This window comes from Triturus cristatus, chromosome 6 (genome assembly GCF_964204655.1).
Source record: "Triturus cristatus chromosome 6, aTriCri1.1, whole genome shotgun sequence".
In the NCBI taxonomy this organism is placed as follows: domain Eukaryota; kingdom Metazoa; phylum Chordata; class Amphibia; order Caudata; family Salamandridae; genus Triturus; species Triturus cristatus.
Genome location: NC_140589.1, coordinates 96,824,534 through 96,844,783, shown reverse-complemented (window position 1 = coordinate 96,844,783; position 20,250 = coordinate 96,824,534). Strand labels below are relative to the sequence as shown.

At 46.5% G+C, this 20,250-nt stretch overlaps 1 protein-coding gene across 2 annotated transcripts in view; it reads left to right on the top strand.

Moving 5' to 3' along the window:
- Positions 1–20,250, top strand: part of LOC146813822 (calpain-1 catalytic subunit-like) — a 652,425-nt gene that overhangs the window by 247,691 nt on the left and 384,484 nt on the right. For both annotated transcript variants that reach the window (XM_085610279.1, XM_085610278.1), the window contains exons 5-8: positions 2,510–2,678; positions 4,607–4,690; positions 14,024–14,109; positions 14,460–14,534. In XM_085610279.1, coding sequence (XP_085466405.1) covers positions 2,510–2,678; positions 4,607–4,690; positions 14,024–14,109; positions 14,460–14,534 — 414 coding nt within the window. The remainder of the gene's footprint in view (positions 1–2,509; positions 2,679–4,606; positions 4,691–14,023; positions 14,110–14,459; positions 14,535–20,250) is intronic.

The following is a 20,250-nucleotide window of genomic DNA, read 5'->3' as shown; positions in this document are numbered from 1 at the left end:
GGTCTGTCAACAACACACAGCTAAAAGCTTGTTTGAACACTAGACCTTAAAAGCATAAAGATAGAAAATATTTGGGTGTTAAAAGCTTCCTGTCTTGGAATACAAATGGCACCAAGATCACTCCAGCTACCAGGTTTGAAGTTCATTATCCACCAGAGTGCTGGTGAACCTGGGCTTCTTATTCTTCTTATGCCTACAACTGGTGGGCGCAAGCCGGGTCCAACTTTTAAGAGTAAGGAGAAGATGATTATAGAAGTGATTCTGGTTACTGTAACTAGATGATTGTTGCAGAGGACAGGCTAAACCATCTGTATTTAATTTACTTCAGGTATGAAGTTTAGTCAGGAAGATGTGGTAGAGGTTTAGTCAACGTGTTAGAGGAGTCTGGAACAGAAAATAACATCAACCTGTGGTTCAACAAGGTCAGTGGGGAAATGTCAGCATTATGGAAAAAGCAAACAATCAGATCTTGGATGTTATTATTCACATGCATGGATACACTTTTGAACACATCAAAGATTCCAGATTAGTTAACATATTGGCTGTAATAGGCAGTGTAGGATTCTCAGTTCAAAATGTATTCAGCCCAACCATTCCAGATAGTAGTATATATCCTTGAAAGATTATTTCATATGCAGAAGACAGGAGGATAATAATTTGTGTACTAAGAAACATTTGTCTTACAAAGTTTACTCTTAGTTCTCAGAATTCAGATTTTTGTAACTAATCATCTTTTGAAGAAGAATGCCTCAAGGTTGTATCTTCTGTGCTTGAACAATCCTGGAAGGTAACTTTGATTAAGAAGAGTGCGTTAAGAAGCCCGTCTTGTAGCTTTTAATTTCGTACAATTTAGAGGACCATTGCTGTAAACAGATGTTTTAAATTGTTCACTGCCTAAAGGCTTAAGATAATGTTTCCAATGCCAATATGTATAAAAACTGTGGGACATATTCTCAAGGAGGTATCGCCTTTTCTGCCGCTAATGCGGCGATAATTTTATCGCACTATTACCAAACTGTCACTAACAGCCGTTAGAGACAGTTTTAGGTAAAAGCGTCCGTTGTAAAGATCGCCACTTCTGTTAGCGATAATTATATACAGGAGAGGCGTTCCCATGCAAAAACGCACGCAAACACCACTACTCCCTATTCACAAGGGGATCCTTGAACTTCTGAAGACCAAAAATACTGCCTCTAACTGCAGTTAGAGCCAGTTACTTAAGACCAGAAAATAGCTGGTCTTAAAAATGGGGATAACACTTGGGATCACATCTCAGAAGGTTTTTGGTGCTGGACAGCGCTGCAAGCAATGTTGCAGCGCTGCCTTGCGACAAAACTACAGTGCAGGAATGTGCAAGATCAATAAGATAGCCTGCATTCTTGGGCCCCAGTAATGAAAAGTGTTGCATCGCTGCAACAAGACAGCGTTGCAACACTTCTCACTACGCTCTTCTTGCGACAGCATGGATGCGCTGTATTCACTGGACAGTGCTCCATGACACAAGTAATGACAGATACGTCAGGAATCCTGACGTATCTGTCTGCGCTAAAGTCACGCATTGCTGCAGTCATGTCACAACCATGAAGCAACTCCAGCAATGCATGGGGCCAGCCTATCCCTGTTGCACTGCGTGACCCTCACACCTGCCATCAGGCTGGTGGAAGGTACTGACGCAATGCCGTTCATCAGGGGTGCCCAAGCGTCCATCGGTAGTGGTTGTTCGCTAGGTGTCATCGTTTGGAAGAAATGGTGGAGTGTTGGTGCGGAGGGAGTTGACGAGACATTCTTCGGTGGCCTTGATCCAGCTGTGAGGGGGTGCGATGATGGCGGTGGACAAGGTGAAGACATGATGTTACCGAAGCGAATAAGACTCTTGAAATAGTAACTTTATTGCACTTCTAGCTTCATTGATTTGAAGACCAAAACACTGTATGAGTTTTCTTTATGTGTCAAGCTTGAAAATGTTTTGTTGAGACTTCAGTTTCTCACACTTACAGGCATTAGTTAGTTTTCCTACTATTAATGCATTTCTCACTTGCAAGGTTTAAATATGCTTTAAGACTTTTTATTATATTTCCTGTAGTTTCTATCATAGGCTGTAAATGTGTTTTTATGGCTTTTATGGATTTTAAGTTTTTGCGTAATTTGTCTTCAGTTTCACACACTCATATTCTGTTTCTGACACTGAAAGTTAACGAATGCACTTTTATTAGTTTCATGTATTACCTGGCTTTGACTATGTCTCTAGTTTCTCACATTCAGGCAGTTTCTTATACTCTTAGACTGTGGATATGATTTGTTGAATTTTTGCATATTTACAGACTTTAAGATGGTTGAGTTTCACATCATATCCGTGGAGTATGTTTTAATGCGTTTGTTATTCCCATTTGCTGTGAGTAGGTTTGCTGCTGTTTTCTTAAAAGTAACCAAAGATAATGGCATATGTAGCCATCTATAGGGCCTACACTTCTGGTTCATTCACTGTTTTCTTCCAAACCCTCTCCCACAGGCTGAATGGCTCCTATGAAGGCCTGTCTGGAGGTTATAACAGCGAGAGCTTTGAGGATTTCACGGGAGGTGTAGCAGAGACGTATGACCTGAAAAAGGCTCCCAAGGACATGTACGGAATCATCCAGAAAGCGATTGCACGGGGCTCGTTACTCGGCTGCTTCATTGAGGTAAGGACCTTTTCATCAGCTAGAACAAACACTCTAGATAAGTCATCTGTCACATGCAGAGCGTTCACACAATATGTACTTTCCCTTGCGAGTTTTGTCTTGGGTATCCCTCATTAGACATTTGTGAGCCTTGATTTCCAGTTGGCAAACAGAGTGTGTATGAAGCATTATCCACACTCCTAACTTATTATGAGTGATGGGCTGTGTGTGTGTGTGTTGGCGGGCCGTAGGAGTCAGTAACCTCAGATTCAGTTATGAATGTAATTAAAAACATTGTAAGAAATTGTAGACTTCCTCATTTAGAAAAAATAATTGATGTCCACATCTGTAGTACTGTAAATCAGATGACCGATGGTTGCTTTCAGAGGTGGTCCAATATTTGCACAGCTGTCCAAAGGCTTATCTCTGCTTCCTCTCTGGACCACAGGCCTACTTGTTTCAAAGAGCTTTGTTTGGATTAAGAGTCTTAGTGATATGTAACCTGCACCTTGGGTTTCATTTCACCTTGAATGTTATTGACAGCAAACTGGAGTATTCATTGCTGGGAAAGAACAATATCTTTCTCGAAGCGGATATGCCTTGCATAGTGGTAGCTGGGAACATGTATTTGAAGGTGGTGGAATAGCCCCACAAGGAGTTGATGTCACTATGACCCACTGTGGTTCATCCTACTGAACTGATATCAGCCACATCGCAGAGGTGTAAATTAAATTCATATTCATAAAATGAACAGTGTAGCACATGTTAGAATTTAGGTTACTGTTAAGAGGGTTGTCAAAGAGATGGAGTTTAGGTAAAGTATATTTTAAACTTCGAGTATTGGGGTCAGGATAGTGGCCTTTTTATTTTTATGGAAGCAACAGTAGTTTGAAGTAATGGTATGTGGAATGTAATGACCTGCAATCAGGCTCTCTACTCTTACTCATGCAGAAACAAATACAGCTGCACTTCTGCACCTTCCTGCTGGAGCACCAAGGTTCGTTGGCCACAGCACATTCAGCTTCAGCGTATTCTCATGTTGAAGTGGGGGGCATCCCCTTGCATGGCTCCTTCGGAGCTCTCAGATAGACCTAACCCACAGTCTCATTACCATGTTGGGTGTGTGCAGTGTGACTGGTGTCCAGGATCGTGTCATTCCATAGTAGGTGTAGGCTCTCCTAGTGGTTCCTCGGGCAGCCTCCTATTGAGGTTTATTAGGATCACATAGATCGATTGAGATCTTCCTTAGGCTTCGTCAGAACTAAAGATGTTGACATTGTCTTATCAGTCATTGGGCAGGACCATGTTCGTGAAAGGAATCAGATATTTCCTTCAAAGGTTTGGTTTTGTTGTCAGTCATTCTAGGGAAAGGATCCAGTTGTGCGACAAGGGTCCTCTAATGGGGTGAGTAGAGCCAGCAGGATGTTCACAACATAAATGTCCGAACTGAGCGCAGGTGAGTTTAGCGTCTGTTCATGTATGGCCGAGGCTGGAAACAGAGGCCACAGCGAGACTCAGTTGCAAGCGAATGGAAGACAAGCCATAACGTGTGAGTGGTGTTTTTAGCAGTGAATAGTGACTTTTAAGCCATGTTCCTGCGAGAGAAACTAACATCCAGCCATAAATCAGCTGAGACGCAGGCCTGCATGCAGGGGTTGAAAGCAGCTGGTGGTGTCTGTGTGCAGCAGTAGACAGTGGCTGGTGGTACGTGCATGATGTAGTGAACAGCGTCTGGTGTTGACAGTGTGCAGTAGTGGATAGTAGATGGTGGTGCCTGCCTACAATGGTGGCCAATGGCTGTTGTTGCCTGTGTGCAGAAGCGGATGTTGGATGGAAGTGTCTGCCTGTATGGGGAGGTGGTTTCTGCAGAATATCACTAGAATGCACCAGATGTGGATGTGTAATTGTTGTGCTCATATGTGCCGCCCTTCCGTTCCATTGTCTTTTAGATATCCAATTCCTCTGACACAGAAAAAGAAACGGACAAAAAGTTGGTGAAGAACCACACTTACTCCATCACTGCTCTCAAAGAGGTGAGTTTCTTTTCATAAGATGATGCTAATGTAAATGGAGTGCTGCGGATCACTGGTTAAATGTCATATTTGTAGCATGTGTTGGCTGCAGTTACACATGCTATGCATACTACTTCTGCCAAGTGTTGGGCCCGGCCTCTGCAAGTTGTTTTTTCTCAAGGATGTTTTATGATCGGCGCCATGTGTCGTCTATCCTCTGCCTCAAGTCATTGAACATGTTCAACAGCTCCTTTTTTAGAAAGTTTTTTCCCGCCATTGGTTTCGACAGACTGCATCGGAGACCTTGAAGACTCGACGGTGAAGCAGCCTACAGCAAAGAAAGATGAAGCGGGACATCCAGAGAACTTCATCCAACGGATCCGAGATGCTGAGAAGTGAGTACCCAGCAAGTGACACATATACCAGTCGAGAAGCCCCGCTCCAGGTGATGGAGACGAAGGAAGACCTTTGTCGATAGTGTCCTCGGTGCGGGGCCAAGTTCGCATCCTCCGACACTCACGGGGAGTGTAACCTGTGCTCATCCCAGAGCTCAAAGAAGACAAGTGAGCAGCCAGCTCATTATTTAAAAACAAAATGACGCACTTGACCCGAAGGTGTCGTCATTTGGCACAAACCATGGAGCAGGCAGCAGAGGCAGAGTTCTCACATGATAGCAGGAAAGATATCGAGGCCGGTGCACCAACAGGAGGTAAGGTAGTTTACCCCTGCACCCATTATGTCTCCTCTGATTCGTCCGCCGGTGATGAAAAGGCTCCGGTACATGTTGAGGGGCCCACATCGCTGATTCCTGTGTTGGGACTGAGGACCAAAGCGACGCCACGTACCGCGAGGACTGTTGACCATCTTGCACACACCTCCCCCACCACGCCACAGCCCTTTGACTCAAGTCGACACCGCAAGCGTATCTGGGAGCCGAGAAGAGAGAGACAAGAACGTTCTCGATCCCACCTGGGCGACAAGGCCACATTACAGGGATAGCAACACATTGGCACCGAAGCCTATGTTTGCACCAACAAGCACAATGGCACTGAAAGCTACCAAGCAGAATTTAACCCCACATAAAGCATGTGATACAAAGAAACTCTCGGGATCGAACCTCTTGGAATCTGAATAGCCCTCGTCTCCGAGGACAGACAAACACGATGGCCACACTTTGAGACAGAAGATGAGCCATACATCAAGGGTTACGAAGCCACACACAGTTTCTGAGGACACTCCACCAGCTCCAAAGAAACAAAAACAACCTCATATGCCAACTGAAGAACAGGGCATCGTTTTTGAAGGACTGGAACAATTGATGCAGAAAAATTGCAAAGAGACTCCTTAAACACAGGCACAAGAGCAGGATCTGCCACTGCCTTCATCTAAGAAGGTGGAGCTATAACACAAGGCCACAAGCCCAATGACTTTCAGCCTCCCTCTCCACAGGAAGAGGAAGTGGAAGAGGAGGCGATCCCAGACACAGATTCACAAGGGACACAGGACACCCACCACACCACAGTGGGATGACTACATCGTGGTTCTCAATGACCCAGACCCACCAGTACCATCAAAAGCAACACCACCGGATTGACACCTCCTCCTATCACAGTGTCATTCAGAGAGCTGCAGAGTACCACAAGCTTCCAATGCACACCACCGAGGAGCCAACTGATGTCTTATTTGAGACACTATTGCACATATGAGAGCACCGTACAGTACCTGTCCATGATAGGATCTGTACTGCATGTACATGGCATCTTAAAAGACCCAGTCAAATCCAGGGTATTAACATGTTGCTTTGAGAGGAAGTACAGACAGTCACCAACTGACTATGTATTTAGATATCAGGGGTCTCACCCGGTAGACTCCTTAGTTGTTACAACTGCCAGGAAAAGGGCTGCAGCACAGGGCACTGGAGAAGTGCCACCTCCGGATAAAGAAATAAAAAGGAGAGATGCTGCATGCAACCGGTGGCGATTGGACCACGCACTCGAAGATTGCCAACTTAGTGGGGCTACTCTCCCACCTTAACAGTGCAGCCTGGAATGAGACGCAGGAACTAATGCAACATCTCCCAGACAAATGTAAAAAGAGAGGAGAAGACTTGGTAAATGAGGGAAGGCAAATATCTAATGGCACAATTAAATGTGCACTATACGGGCCAGACACCGCTGTAAGGGGCATTAATTACTCCATCATCAAACATACACATGCATGGTTACGCATTTCGGGCTTCAAACCCCAAGTGCAGCAACACATTTTGAACGTCCCCTTCGATGGGGAAAATCTCTTTGGGCCCGCTTTGAATACGCAGGTTGCGAAAATAAAAAAAGAACACTGATACAGCCAAATCAATAGGTGCCTTACAAACAACACCTCAAAAGCAGCACCCCTTTGGCGTTAACAAGGTAGGCAAACCACAAGGCGTTCTACCACTGACAATACATCATATCAATGCCAACATCAGCATTACCACCAGCAAAACCGTGGCTACAATAGAGGCGGATACAAAAACAGAGGTGGAAGTACACTCAATAAGGGAGCCTCTACACCTAAACAGTGACTTTCCCACACTCTACCTGATCACAAAACACCAGTTGGAGGAAGCCTGCAATAATTTCACCAGTTGTGGCCAGACATAACATCAGACCAATTGGTACTACTAATAATCAGGCAGGGATATTGCCTAGAACTAACAAAACAGCCACCAAATATCCAGTCGAAAACAACACATACCATATCCACAGCATCTATATCTGCTGAAGGAAGAAGTAAAGACACTATTACTAAAAGGGGCCATAGAACCTGTCCCAAGGAAACATCTCAACAAGGGAGTCTACTCCAGTTATTTACTCATACCAAACTAAACTGCGAGTCGCAGTCGCAAAACAATTGTACATTGAAGTGCGAGTTGCTATTAGGAAGGGACACCCTCGGCATGCCCCTTCCTAATAGAGAGTCGCAAACCGTATTTTGAAAAATAGGGTTTGTCCATGGGGAAGACCAATTTATCGGTTGCAAACGGGCCAATTTCCCGTTTGCGACCGCAAAAAATGGTTGTAGTCAGTCAGTCAAAGTCCACTTTATTCGATTAATTAAAATCATAAAAGTATTCTACAACAAATATCTTACGTTCATATGATTTAAGAAACAGATTAAAACAGTATTAAACAGTAGGTAAATTTAAAAAGCAGGATAAAAAGGCATTATTTACACAAAAATTCATTACAATTTGCACTCAACACTACAATAAACATGAATTCAAGTATCTGTCCTCATCTGTGATTCCAATCTTAACCTTGATCTCTTACATCTAACAGATGCAGCCAAAAAGCTAGCAGTGCAATACATGATTACAGGGGAAAGCAACATCTGTAAGTATAACAACGCAGGCTTGTACTGCATAAAACCCAGCTCCTTCAAAATTGATTTTAAATATCGGGTACGAGGTTCGTGATAAAAAGAACAGAAGAACAGAAAATGGGCATTATCCTGGGTAGAGAAACCATCGCATTTGCATGGGGACGATTCCTCGAGCTTGCACCAATCTTTCTCGTCCCGCACCACCATATAGATTTGATTAAAACGGAGTTTGGATAGTAGCCACCTATGAAAAGAATTAGTGACCACTGACAAATAAGGAGCCAACTCAAAAGATGGGGTTATCAATACATGAGCCCTCACAGAGGGTTTACATAAATCATCCGCTTCACGCTCGGCCATACGTAATCTGGTGAAATTGGTCTTCACCCACAGCAAATCAGCTTTACACAGGGATTCTGGGCTGTTAAAGATTTCGGTGCGTCCCAAATGTGCGGCCATAGATTCAATATAAGACAGCCACTGAATATCCCTCCTATGATCTAGTATAAGACAATCTTTGATTATCCGGTGGTTAAGGCTGAGGTTCGGGTTAAGCCAGAGCTTGATCCACATCAAGAGTGGAGCTAGATTGATTATATCTAGAATATAGCCCAAACCCAGCTCAAGATGTAAAGAGTGAGTGGCAGTTGACTGGGGTAGTCCCAACAGAGAACGAAGAAATTAGTTTTCCTCTATCTGAATGCATTTAGAATTAACATAACCCCAGACTGCAGCCCCGTATCTAGCGATCGCGACTGTCTTGGCTTTGTAGACGGCCAGTATAGCCTCCATTGGTTTCCCCCCCAATCTCTTAGTAAACCCCAGGATTGCAGAATATGAACTTCTCACCGCGTTCGCTTTAGATGTTAACTGCGGTGTCCAAGTTCCCCTTTGGTCAAAAATCACTCCCAAGTATGTAAAGACTTTCACACTTGTGATCACCTCTCCATCGCAAAAAAAGGTTTTTTCTTTACGTTTACCACATCCTACTGACATGGTGTGTGATTTGTTTTTATTAATCACCAGGTCAAGACTGGACATAAAATTACCGAAGGAGTCGAGTAACTTTTGCAGGGCAACTGGGGTCCTGGCTATTAGCACCGCATCATCGGCATAGAGGAGCACCGGAATAGGTGCACCCCCCATGCTCGGGATATCCTTTGTGGCAGCCGTTAGGTCGTCCTCCAAAGAGTTCACGTAAAGATCTAAAACTCTCGGTACACTTTCCGTCGGTGGTCATTCTGATGCGGGCCCTCAGGTCTTTATGGAGCTCCGCCAGAAAGTGTACCAAGGAACTATCTAGGCCCATCTTCAGGAGCATTTCCCACAGCTTAGATCTGTTAACAAGATCAAAAGCTGTGGACAAGTCCATGAAGCCAAGGAATATACTTCCCCCTTTTGCTTTGGTATATTTAGAAATTATGAGGTGGAGATTGAGGCATTGGTCCTCAGTACTCCTCCCAGACCTAAAGCCAAAATGTGCCTCTGACAGGATGTTGTTCCCCTTGGCCCACGCAGATATTCTCGCTAGGACAACCTTACCTAGGATTTTTACCGAGGAGTCCAACAACGATATTGGTCTGTAACATTTTGGGTCTCCTCTCTGCCCTTTTTTAAATATTGGCACAATTGTTGCTAAAGACCAGGTCTGGGGGAATCCCACTACGGCAGAGGCATTAAAAACTTTTGTCAGAATACTGGCCCAAAACAGCGGATTTGCCCTGAACATATCCGCTGGCACTCCATCGGGGCCCGGGGCCTTGCGACCTGCTGTCTCCTCTATAGCTCTAAGTACCTCGATTATATCAAATCTCACCGGCTCCAGGGGGATCCCCATAGTAGGGATTATGAAAGGTTCCAGCTCCCTATTACTGTCATAAATATTTTCAAAATGCCGAAGCCAATCCTCCTCTGATATATTTAGTTCCAGCACTGAGTTTTGGTAACCTGAAAGTAAGGGGGTGTTAATAATAGACCAAAACTCCGCGCTGTTTTTTAGGGTGGCTTTATCCATTAAATCTTCCCAGGCTTTACTCTTTAATTCATTTTTACGCAAATTAGTGGCCAAGGTGAAGTCCTTTCTTAGTCGCGCCACTAACGCTTTGTCCCTTGGGCGAGTATTGAGGGCTTTCTTAAGGCGGTTGTGTGCTTTGCTACAATTTTTGTCAAACCAGCCTTTCACCAATTTTTGTTTGCCCCCCTGACCTTTAGCTGTGAGGCAAATGGACACAAACCGGCAAATACCTTCAAAGGAAGATATAACCTCCTTACTCTCAGTTAACGGGTTTGCACACACATTTAACTCTTCAGAAACTGAGGAGGATAGAGTTATGAAAAAGTTGTCCGGTACAACCATCTCCCATTTAATTCGTCTCCCCTGATCCTTATCCTTTACAGGCAATATAGACCGATGGATGACAGCTGATTTTGACAAAAAGGAGCTATTCACTAGCTCCAACCCCACAGGATTATGATCACTCATAGGCATAGCTATTGCATTATATGAAATCACATAATTCAGAAAACCTCTTGAGACAAAGATAAAATCAATTATCGAATCACTAGCCCTTCCCGTATAAGTGGCAACTCGTGTACTTTTATCGTAGAATTCTGGTTCATACAGCTCATTTTCCCGTAATGCATTTTCGAGCACCAAACCCTTCTGTGTATGTTCTAGGTGAGGGGGGGACACGCTATCTGTCCCATCTTCATCTACTAGGACACAATGTGAGCACAAATGAACATTAAAATCGCCCATTAAAATAAATCGACATGAAGTGGATTGTTTGTCTCTGTAAAGACTTAAAAAATCTGATAACCATGTAAAGTGCACAGTTTCTGGGTGACCGTTCGGTGCATTATAGCAGTTAACAAGAAGCAATTTACAACCATCCTCTAATATTATCTCCAAAACGAGGAAACTATGGGAGGCACAGTCTATCGGGGTTATTTTGCCCTTGATGTTCACCGATACCAGCGTCAAAAGACCTCCTTTGTTCCGGCCTGCAGGGGAAGGCAAAGCAGGTACAAAATAAGATGTAAAACCATCCAACCAATAATCACACTCCATATCCCAAGTCTCTTGAATGGCTATAATATCGTGGCACTTTACAAAATTTTCCCAGTTTGGGTCTCCCTTCTTAGACCGCAAACCAGCAATGTTCCAGGATAACAGTCTGACCGTATTCCCTTTATCAATTATGATCTCTGGTAAACTGTTATCATTCGCGGCAGAAGAAGGTACATGATCCGCTGGTGTTGAATCCACTATGACATCGTCCACTGTACCCTCTCCGACACCCCGTCAATCGCAAAGATCGAGACCTGAGAGAGCATCGAATCTGTTGTGGGTTGTAAAAGGGGGACCAGAGGTAAAGTGGTTATCGCGTCCTTGAAACAAACTTTGAGGGGCCGATCTAGGCCCCACCGGGGTAAATGGACTTAGACTTTGTCTGGGCAGGGAGGCTAAATTGACATGATTGTAGAAATACCCTAACGGGCGCACCTGAATGCCATTGCTGTCCTCCATCAAAGATGCTGCCCGTAAGAGGACTGTGGCCACATGTTGTGGATATTTAAAGTTCACGACCACACAATCCCCTCTGCAAGTTTTCCTCGAAGGACCAATCCAATTTACTCTCCTAGTCGTGATAATGTCTCCAGCAAGTTTAGAAGGGAAACCACATTTAGCACTCAACCAAGCCACCACTTTGTTTTTAAGGGAATCATGCACTTCCTCTTGTGGCCCGGAAGAGCCTGGGGTATGCACCGGAACATTGGCTAACACGACGACATAGGGGGCGCAATCCGGGGGCAGATTAATAAAATTATAGCGCCTACTTTGTATGGCATTCGTGTTACATAAGAGACCTGAACTCTGGTGGCTCCTAGCCGGGTCTACATCCGAATCTAATGGTGGGGGACAGATGGCTGGGGGGACAGTAAGATTGTTAACCATACAATTAACCTGAGGGATCAGAGGAAGTAAATTGGGGGCTTTTGTAGCACCTTTCCCTACAACCTCAGAGCTCACTGAACTAGTTGAAGGGAGTGGGGGGTTTGTCTTAGATAGATTGGCCAACTGTTGATCCAATAAACCTCTTAGTCTTTTTAGCTCCACATTCGCGGTGTCCAGTTTGGCTGCAAGGCAGTCAATGGAATCCTTAAGTTTAAGGTCAAAAGTGGCCTCTATGGTTTTGATTAGCAAACCAAACTGCTCAGGGCTCAGGGTGATGCTAGTTTCCTTTTTACTCTCTGCATTCGATTTGGCTTTAGGGGAGATGTGATTATCAGGCAAGTGAGTGTCCCCTCTTCTCCTATGAGTCATCTTACCCCCCCTCTTACTTTGCTGCTTTCTACAGGTTCTAACCGGTCTCTCTCTTATACTTCCTTCCGTTGCCTCTACCACTTCCTCGGAGTCAGAAGGTAATTTATCAAGCAATATGGAATCAAGCGTAATGATATCAGGGGCCTGGTGGATCGAGGCTACTACTACGCTAGCTACGCTAGCTGGATTACATGCGTTTAGTTCTCCTATACACACGATCAGTGCTATTTTCGCTCTCTAGGGGTGCCTCCGGCGTAGTTGCTCTTTCTGAAGGGAGGTCATGGTCTAGAGAAGCTACTTTGCCCAAAGAAGCCCTTCTATCATCATTGATTTTATTCACCATTTTGACAAGGAAATTGTTCATGGAGCCTGCCCCCGTAACCACCTTGTCTTTCTTTGTGCCTGACATTGTAGTAGATGAAACGGAGTAAAATCTCGGCTTTGACTATGCCTAGATGTCGCCGGGAATCAGATGACCAAATTATCAAGATATGAACCAATATAACGTGGTTTAAGAAAAGCGTCTTCTCGGTACCGAGGCACTTACTTTAGGGGGGTGGCCCAGCCCAGCCTCGTCTGGCCCCGGACGGCCACAGACGGCCCGCCCTTTGCCCGGGCTTCGTCCGGCGCCCGCCCGCGCGCGTCCCGCGACGCGGAAGGAGCGGCGTTCTTTTAAGCGCTTCCGGGCGCTTGGATGACGTGTGTGGGACGCTAGGGCGCCTGGGAAATGTAGTCTGCCCACACCGGGGCGATGCGATGGCGGCAACAATGGCCGAGGGACCGCCGCGGAGCACCAGCAGCACCAGCAGGACTCAGGTAGGTGAAAATTCGTTTCCCCTTCGCGTTTTCCGGCCTTCCCGCTCCACCAAAGGAGCGGCGTTCTTTTAAGCGCTTCCGGGCGCTTGGATGACGTGTGTGGGACGCTAGGGCGCCTGGGAAATGTAGTCTGCCCACACCGGGGCGATGCGATGGCGGACACAATGGCCGAGGGACCGCCGCGGAGCACCAGCAGCACCAGCAGGACTCAGGTAGGTGAAAATTCGTTTCCCCTTCGCGTTTTCCGGCCTTCCCCTTGAAAATTCGTTTCCCCTTCGCGTTTTCCGGCCTTCCCCAAATGGTTGTACATCTGGCCTCTCGCCCTTTGAACATTATTTCAAGCAAACACACCATCTCATGCCTAAAGCCACTGTGAGAGGCGTACTGCTTTACAGTTTATGCATAGAAAGTGTATCTGCAGCCAACACATGCTACGAACGAAGTATGTTACTTACCCTGTAAGCATCTATCCGTAGCGTGTACAGCTGCAGATTCATATGCACCCTCCTGCCTCCCCAGCAGGAATTAGATGGGGACGAATATACACACAAATACAGCATGTTTAACAGCAAAACTAACTTAGCACACTATATCCTCATTTCTTATATGGCAAGGAGAAAAAAAGTTTTATAACATAGGAGCCACTGAAGATGCGCAATGCCTTGAGGCGGGGAGGGGGAGAGGCGATGCACGACGCCGCTCATAAAACTTCCTCGAGGAAATACAATTTGCAAAGTCCAGGCCCAACACTAGATGGCAGGAATATGCATAGCAAGTAAATCTGCAGCACTACATGCTGACAGGGTAAGTAACATACTCCTTTCTGTTCCCTTGGCCTGCTATAGGTAAAATACAGCGGTCTCCCGGAGAAACTCATACGGCTTCGGAACCCTTGGGGTCATGTGGAGTGGACAGGTGCCTGGAGTGACAAGTGAGTGGCAGTCTTACTGCATATGTCCAAAATCATAGAATGAACGCTTCAGGGGAATCCTGCATCTACTGAGAAAATGGACAGTCCCCCGTAGTGAAAGGAGGCACAGCTGCTTGGAAGCTCTTTTTGTCGCAGTCCCCGGTCCCCAATGCAAACTGATGTGACAAGCTCACGCTGCCCCAGTCCCTTCCGGTGTCAGACTGACGCTTCTACGTTAGACTGACAATGTGATGGTCACACATTTCAGCAAAAAATTGGGATAGATCTGCTGCTGTTATGGGGTGGGCAAAATGAAGTATGAACTCTTAAACTAGTATCTGCTTTCTTACTACTTCTGCTCCCCGTCACAGCTCACCTGAGTGGAAGGACGTAGATCCCGCAGAAAAAAAAGAACTTTACGTGAAGATGGAGGATGGGGAGTTCTGGTAAGAGAAGGCCAACAATTCATGAGTATCCTTAAAGCAGACACAACTCATTGGTCTCATTCACTGGTTAGAAATGACCTTGTCCTAGTGCCACCCTATTAATCCACACAGGTTGTTAATTTAACCATAGAAGTCTTTGAGAATCATTTCCCTAGGGATGTTTCTGGTATACTGAAAAGGAATATAAAAATTATGTTTTCTTTCTTAAAACAAGGTAAAACAGAAGTGAAAGCTTAAACAACTCCTTAATTAGTTTGTTCACTAGTCAAAATAACATACTGACACCAGCAACAAGTTCCTACACAACCTACCCTCCACCACCCCCCCAACCGAAAGGAGATGAGACTAACCTTACCCAGTTGAGTCTTTATTTTCTAAGTGAAAATATCTGGAGAGACCATCTGTGTTGGCATGGTTACTCCCAGGTCTATGTTCCACAGGAATTGGACCTCCTCCAAAATTTGGGATTTCAACTTTTATTTCCTTTAGCCATAAGAGAGGCTTATGGTCCGTCTGAACAATGAGTGAGTACTAAACAGGCATGGCCTCAACTTCTTCGAGGCCCAGACCACAGCAAAGGCCTCCCTTTCAATAGCTGACAAACGCCTCTCTCCAGGGGGTAGACCTTCTGCTTATAAAAGCTACTGGCTGATCCTGGCCATCTGCATTAAGTTGTGATAGAACGGCATCTTCCCCAATCTCAGAAGCATCTGTCTAGACAAAGAAGGTTTAGGAGTAAGCAGGACGTTGCAGAATGGGAGCATTACAAATGACCTGCTTCAGGTCATCAAATGCATTCTGACAGACAACTGTCTACTGAACTTTCTTAGGTATTCTTTTGGAGGTGAGATCATTAAGGGGAGTCACTAAGGACCCATATCCCTTAACAAAATTTCTGTATTATGCAGTCAGGCCCAAGAAACCTCTGACCTGAGTCTGGGTAGTGGGAGCAACCCAGTCCATTATGGTCTGGATTTTGCTCTCTAATGACTGAACCTGGCCTCCACCTACAAGTTGGCCTAAGTACATAAGCTTGCTCTGCCCTGTCTGGCTCTTTGTGTCCTTGATATTGTGGCCTGCCTTTTGCAGGGCATCCTGAACATTCCTGAGGTGGACCACTTGATCCTCCCAGGCGGAGCAAAAGACAGCAATATCATCTTATCATCTAGATATACTGCAGGATAGGCTTCCAGACCTGTGAGAACTTTGTTCACCAACCTATGAAATGTGGCAGGTGCATTCTTCAAACCAAAAGGCATGACAATACATTGATAATTCTCACTGTTGGTTGAAAATGCTGTCTTTGGCTTGGCATCCTCAGAGAGTCTGATTTGCCAGTAGCCAGCAGTCAGGTAAAATGTACTGAGATACTTGGCTGAGGCCAGAGTATCAATCAGCTCATCTGCCCTGGGCATTGGATGGGCATCAGTCCTAGTGACTGAATTGAGACCTATATAGTCTACAAAACAAAAACACCATCTCTCTCTTACCATCCTGGGTGAAAGGGTTTGGCACAAGTACTACAGGACTAACCCAAGGGCAATCCTGATGCAGTTTCTGGCATGGTCAGCCTGTCTGCAGATTTTACTCTTGACAAGCAGACTGTCAACTGTGTCCTCTTCATGGATTCACCAGGTGGAGTCAGAGAGAACACGTTTGGAAACTGATTAAGGACTTGCCTACAGTCAGCTTGTTGCTGGTCAGCGAGGCTGTCTGCCAAGGCTACTGCATCAGCTGACCCATCAACAGGGTCCTCATAGAGGAGATCAAGGACAAGATCACTCACTTCCTCCTGTCTCTCATCAATTGCCATTAGCAAGCTCATGTCAGCCCTGTCAATAAAAGGCTTTAGGCGGTTCACATGAAGAACTCTGGGAGGACTCATGGGAGTGCCTAGGTCCAACAAGTAGGTGTCTTCACCTTTTTTCTCAAGGATAGTGTGGGGGCCACTCAATTTTTCTTGGGAGCTACTGTTGCATGGAATCTGCACAAATACAGAACTATGCACAGGAATATGGGACCTTGATGTATGGGGACTGGATCTTCCTACCACCTTAGTACCCACGAACACAGGACACACTGTGAGAAGTTGGCCTGATGTATGATGTCACTAGTTATAGTGTACACCTTATATCAGTCCAAATACCCTTATGGTGATTGGTTGTAAAGTCAACCTTATAGACCAGCTATCCTAGTGGTAGCATGGACAAGAGCAGTCTTAGGCTAAACTCTGAATGGCATGTGAAGCCAGCTGTGATACCATATATAATCCCTTGAATACCAAATGAAAGGACACCACAACAGATATATATATAAAATAAAGTGTATTTATTCTAAGCAAACCCTCAGCACTCTTTATGAGTTTAGAGGTAAGTACAACACAGTCTTATTAATGCATACAGTAAGTCACACAGGTAAGTAATACAGTTAGGCCCTAGGGGCCACGCAAACCATATACTAAATAAGTGGTATAAGAACCACTGTCACGGAAATAGAATAGGCCTAGGCCTAGGGAATCGCTGGGGCTACACTACACTAGCGTTAGTTAGGGAGTGGGAGGCCCACGGGATTCGTGTGCAGAGTGGAAACACTCACGCGTAATGCGTAAAAGTCAATAGCAATGTTACAGTTTAGAAATAGATAGATTTAGGACACTTCCGGAGTAGCTAGGAAGTTGAGACTTGAAAACTAGACACTAGGATAGTCACTATCCTGATGAGCACCGGAGTACCCAAGTTACCTAGCCCACAGGCTGCGGGTGCATAGGGGTGAAGATGCGTCGTTTTCGTCGTCGACTCCTATGGATGCCTGAAGAAAGATGCTGACAGGCAGTCAGGGGAGAGTGTCCGGTGGATCCCAAGCCTGGGATCAAGAAGAGAAGAAACCTGCAAGCAGAGGGGACAGAGTCAAGGTCACTAGCCAGTGACCACGTGGAACCAGGAAGGAACCAGGCGATGTCGTGAAGAGTTGCAGGGGAAGGTGAAGCTTGTCGCTGGAGCCAGGAGGACCAGGAAGCGTCGAGGACGACCAGGACCAGGAGGCGAGCTGTCCCACGAAGGCTCTTGCTGTCGGCGGCGTCGAAGTTGGACTAGGACTCACCAAGCCTTGGCAAGCGGAACCCACGAAGAACAAGGGACTTGCTTCTGGTGCAGACCAGGAAGGTCTGGGGTGCTTCTTCTTTGCAGAGAAGCGGGAACCAGTCTGGAGGAGCCAAACCAGCGCAGAAGATTTTAGGGAGCGTCGTCACAAAGGCCACTAGCCAGCGGGCAAGCAACCGGACAGACGCGGCAAGCAGGAAAATGCTGAAGGGCCCCACGCAGGACTCGTGGAGTGTGGGGGGCTGGTCTTCGGTGCAGATGGTGCTTGGGGTTGGGGCTTCTCAATCCCCGGTGCACAACTTCGAGGGTACCTCAGAAGCTGCGCTGTAAGTTACTAGCCACTTTTCCCAGGTAGCCGGTCCCACGTCGCTCGTCGCCTCCACGGATCTCAGCTCTGCTGCAGATGTGGATGAGGGTCGGAGAAGTCTGGAAATCAAGGCTCTGGTCGGGCTCTGCAGTCGGTTCCTCGTCGAACGTTTCACAAAGCAAAGGGTAGTCACTTGATGGTGCCTGTTTGCACAGGGTAGCCACTCCTTGGCTACAAGGGAGATTCTTCAGTCTTCTTCTTTCGTCGAATGTCGAAGGTCCAGAGTTTCTGTTCAGTTTTGCAGGTTCAGGATAATCTAAAGTCTTGAGGCCCAACTCCCACTCTTATACTAATCTGGGGGGCTGGGATACCTGCTAGGTCACGCCTTATGGGTGGGACCTGGGAGGGGGTGGTTACACCCACTTCCCTTTGTCCAGTTTCGCGCCAGAGCTGGGGCTGGAGTGCCCCAGCGCCGGTTTGAACTGGACTATGCAAGGAACACCTTGTGTGCCCCAGGCATGTCTCATTCCTTTCAGCCCACCCTGCCCCAATACACTAAAGGCTGTCTGGGGAGGTGCTAGCACCTCCCCAAGCAGGAAACCTATTGTCCAGGCCTCCCTGGCTGGGATCACTCCCAGCAGCAGGAGGTCAGACTTGTGTCTGTGGCAGCAGCATCCATTTTGTGATGCTGAGGCTTTGGTCCGAGGTTACACAGCAAAGTAGGATTTTAACATGTCTCTCCCTCTAGAAGGGGGGAATAATATTCTCATGTCCAGAAATGGCATGGGGGTATTATTCCCGAGTGTTAGACACCTTACACGACATGTTTTGATAAAGCCAAACCATAGTTACCATAACCGTCTAAGATTATAAGGCACTTTAAGAGTATATGGTAGGCTATATCATAGAACAGCTATAAGGACATGGTTCCGAAAGCTGCAGACAGGCTCAGCTCATGCTAGAGCACCATCTCACATGTTACCAAGCACTCTGCCTCCAGGATTGTTAAGGCCTGCCATAGGAGTGACTGATAGGTACACATGTGTCTATATATAAGGTAGGTATAGGAATACTACACCTAAGCAAGGGGTGATTACACGACCTTGCCCCAGCTGAGTGATCAGCCAGTTGTGTCTGATTGGAAGGCCAGACCAGGGGTGGCATAATACATGCTGCAGCCCCTGGGAGGCCTAGGGTACACCTATGCCCTGGGTACCTAGGGTACACTGTACAGGGTCCAATAAGGTGATCCTTACCAATTGGTTATGTACCTAGGGTACATGGAGTCCATTTTAAAGAGAGAGCAGACAGCCTGAGACCCTGAATGGCAGGATCTCAGGCCAACTAAGTCGAAAAACCAGCTAGACACTAGGCAAAAAGTTGGGGGTAACCATAGTCAGATGTCCACCTTCCTACACAACCCCCCCCCAAACGAAAGGAGATAAGGCTGGCCTTGACAAGGTAAGCCTCTATTGCCTGAGTGGCCATATAAGGAAGAACCAGCACTGGCATGGTTACCCCCTGTCTCATGGTCCACTAAGCAATCCCTCATCCTAAAGATATCATAGGGTCTCCACCATAGGGAATCTCTACCTTTGGTGTGTCTTTGCAAAGTAAAAGGCTGGTGTTGAGATGGAGTACTGAAGTGAGTGTCCCCAAAGTGAGGCCTCAGCTTCCTCCAATCATCCTCCACCATGGATGCCTTTCTTTCTCTAACTGAGTTGCACTGTGCTCTCAGGGTCAGCCTCTGGCTACCTAAAGCTGGAGGCTGGGTCCCTTTTGTGGGCTTACTGGAGGGACAGGTCAGGTTTGGGGCCCTAAGGTCCCATGTTTGCCTGTGCCCAACAGAATCCCTCTGGGGGAGGTCCCTAACTACCTGTGAAGGGGATCCCTCAGGAATGTTTTTACCCATCACCTGGCTAGGGCAACTAACCAGGCAATCCTCATTCTTTGGAAGGGGGGGCTCTTGTGGACAGGGGCCCTCTTGGGGTCCACTGGCCTCCCTGACCTCTGCAGCCCTGGGCTGACTGAGGCAGGGTAGAGAGAGGCAGGCTACCTGCACCAGACTGGGTCCCACCTTGGAAGGGGCCACTGACATCAGAGGCTCTGCCAGGCCAGGCCTGGCTACCTCTGGGGCAGTTCCTTCACAAGGGGTGAGGTCAGATCCCTGAGGAGGCTGACCTTTTCCTAATGTCTGGGGAGAGGGAGACTTTTCTTCCTCCCCACTACTCTCTGTTTGTGTGGAGTGATCCATAGTTTCAGGCTTCACTACACCTATATCAGTCTGAGTATGGGCTGAGACCATTACAGC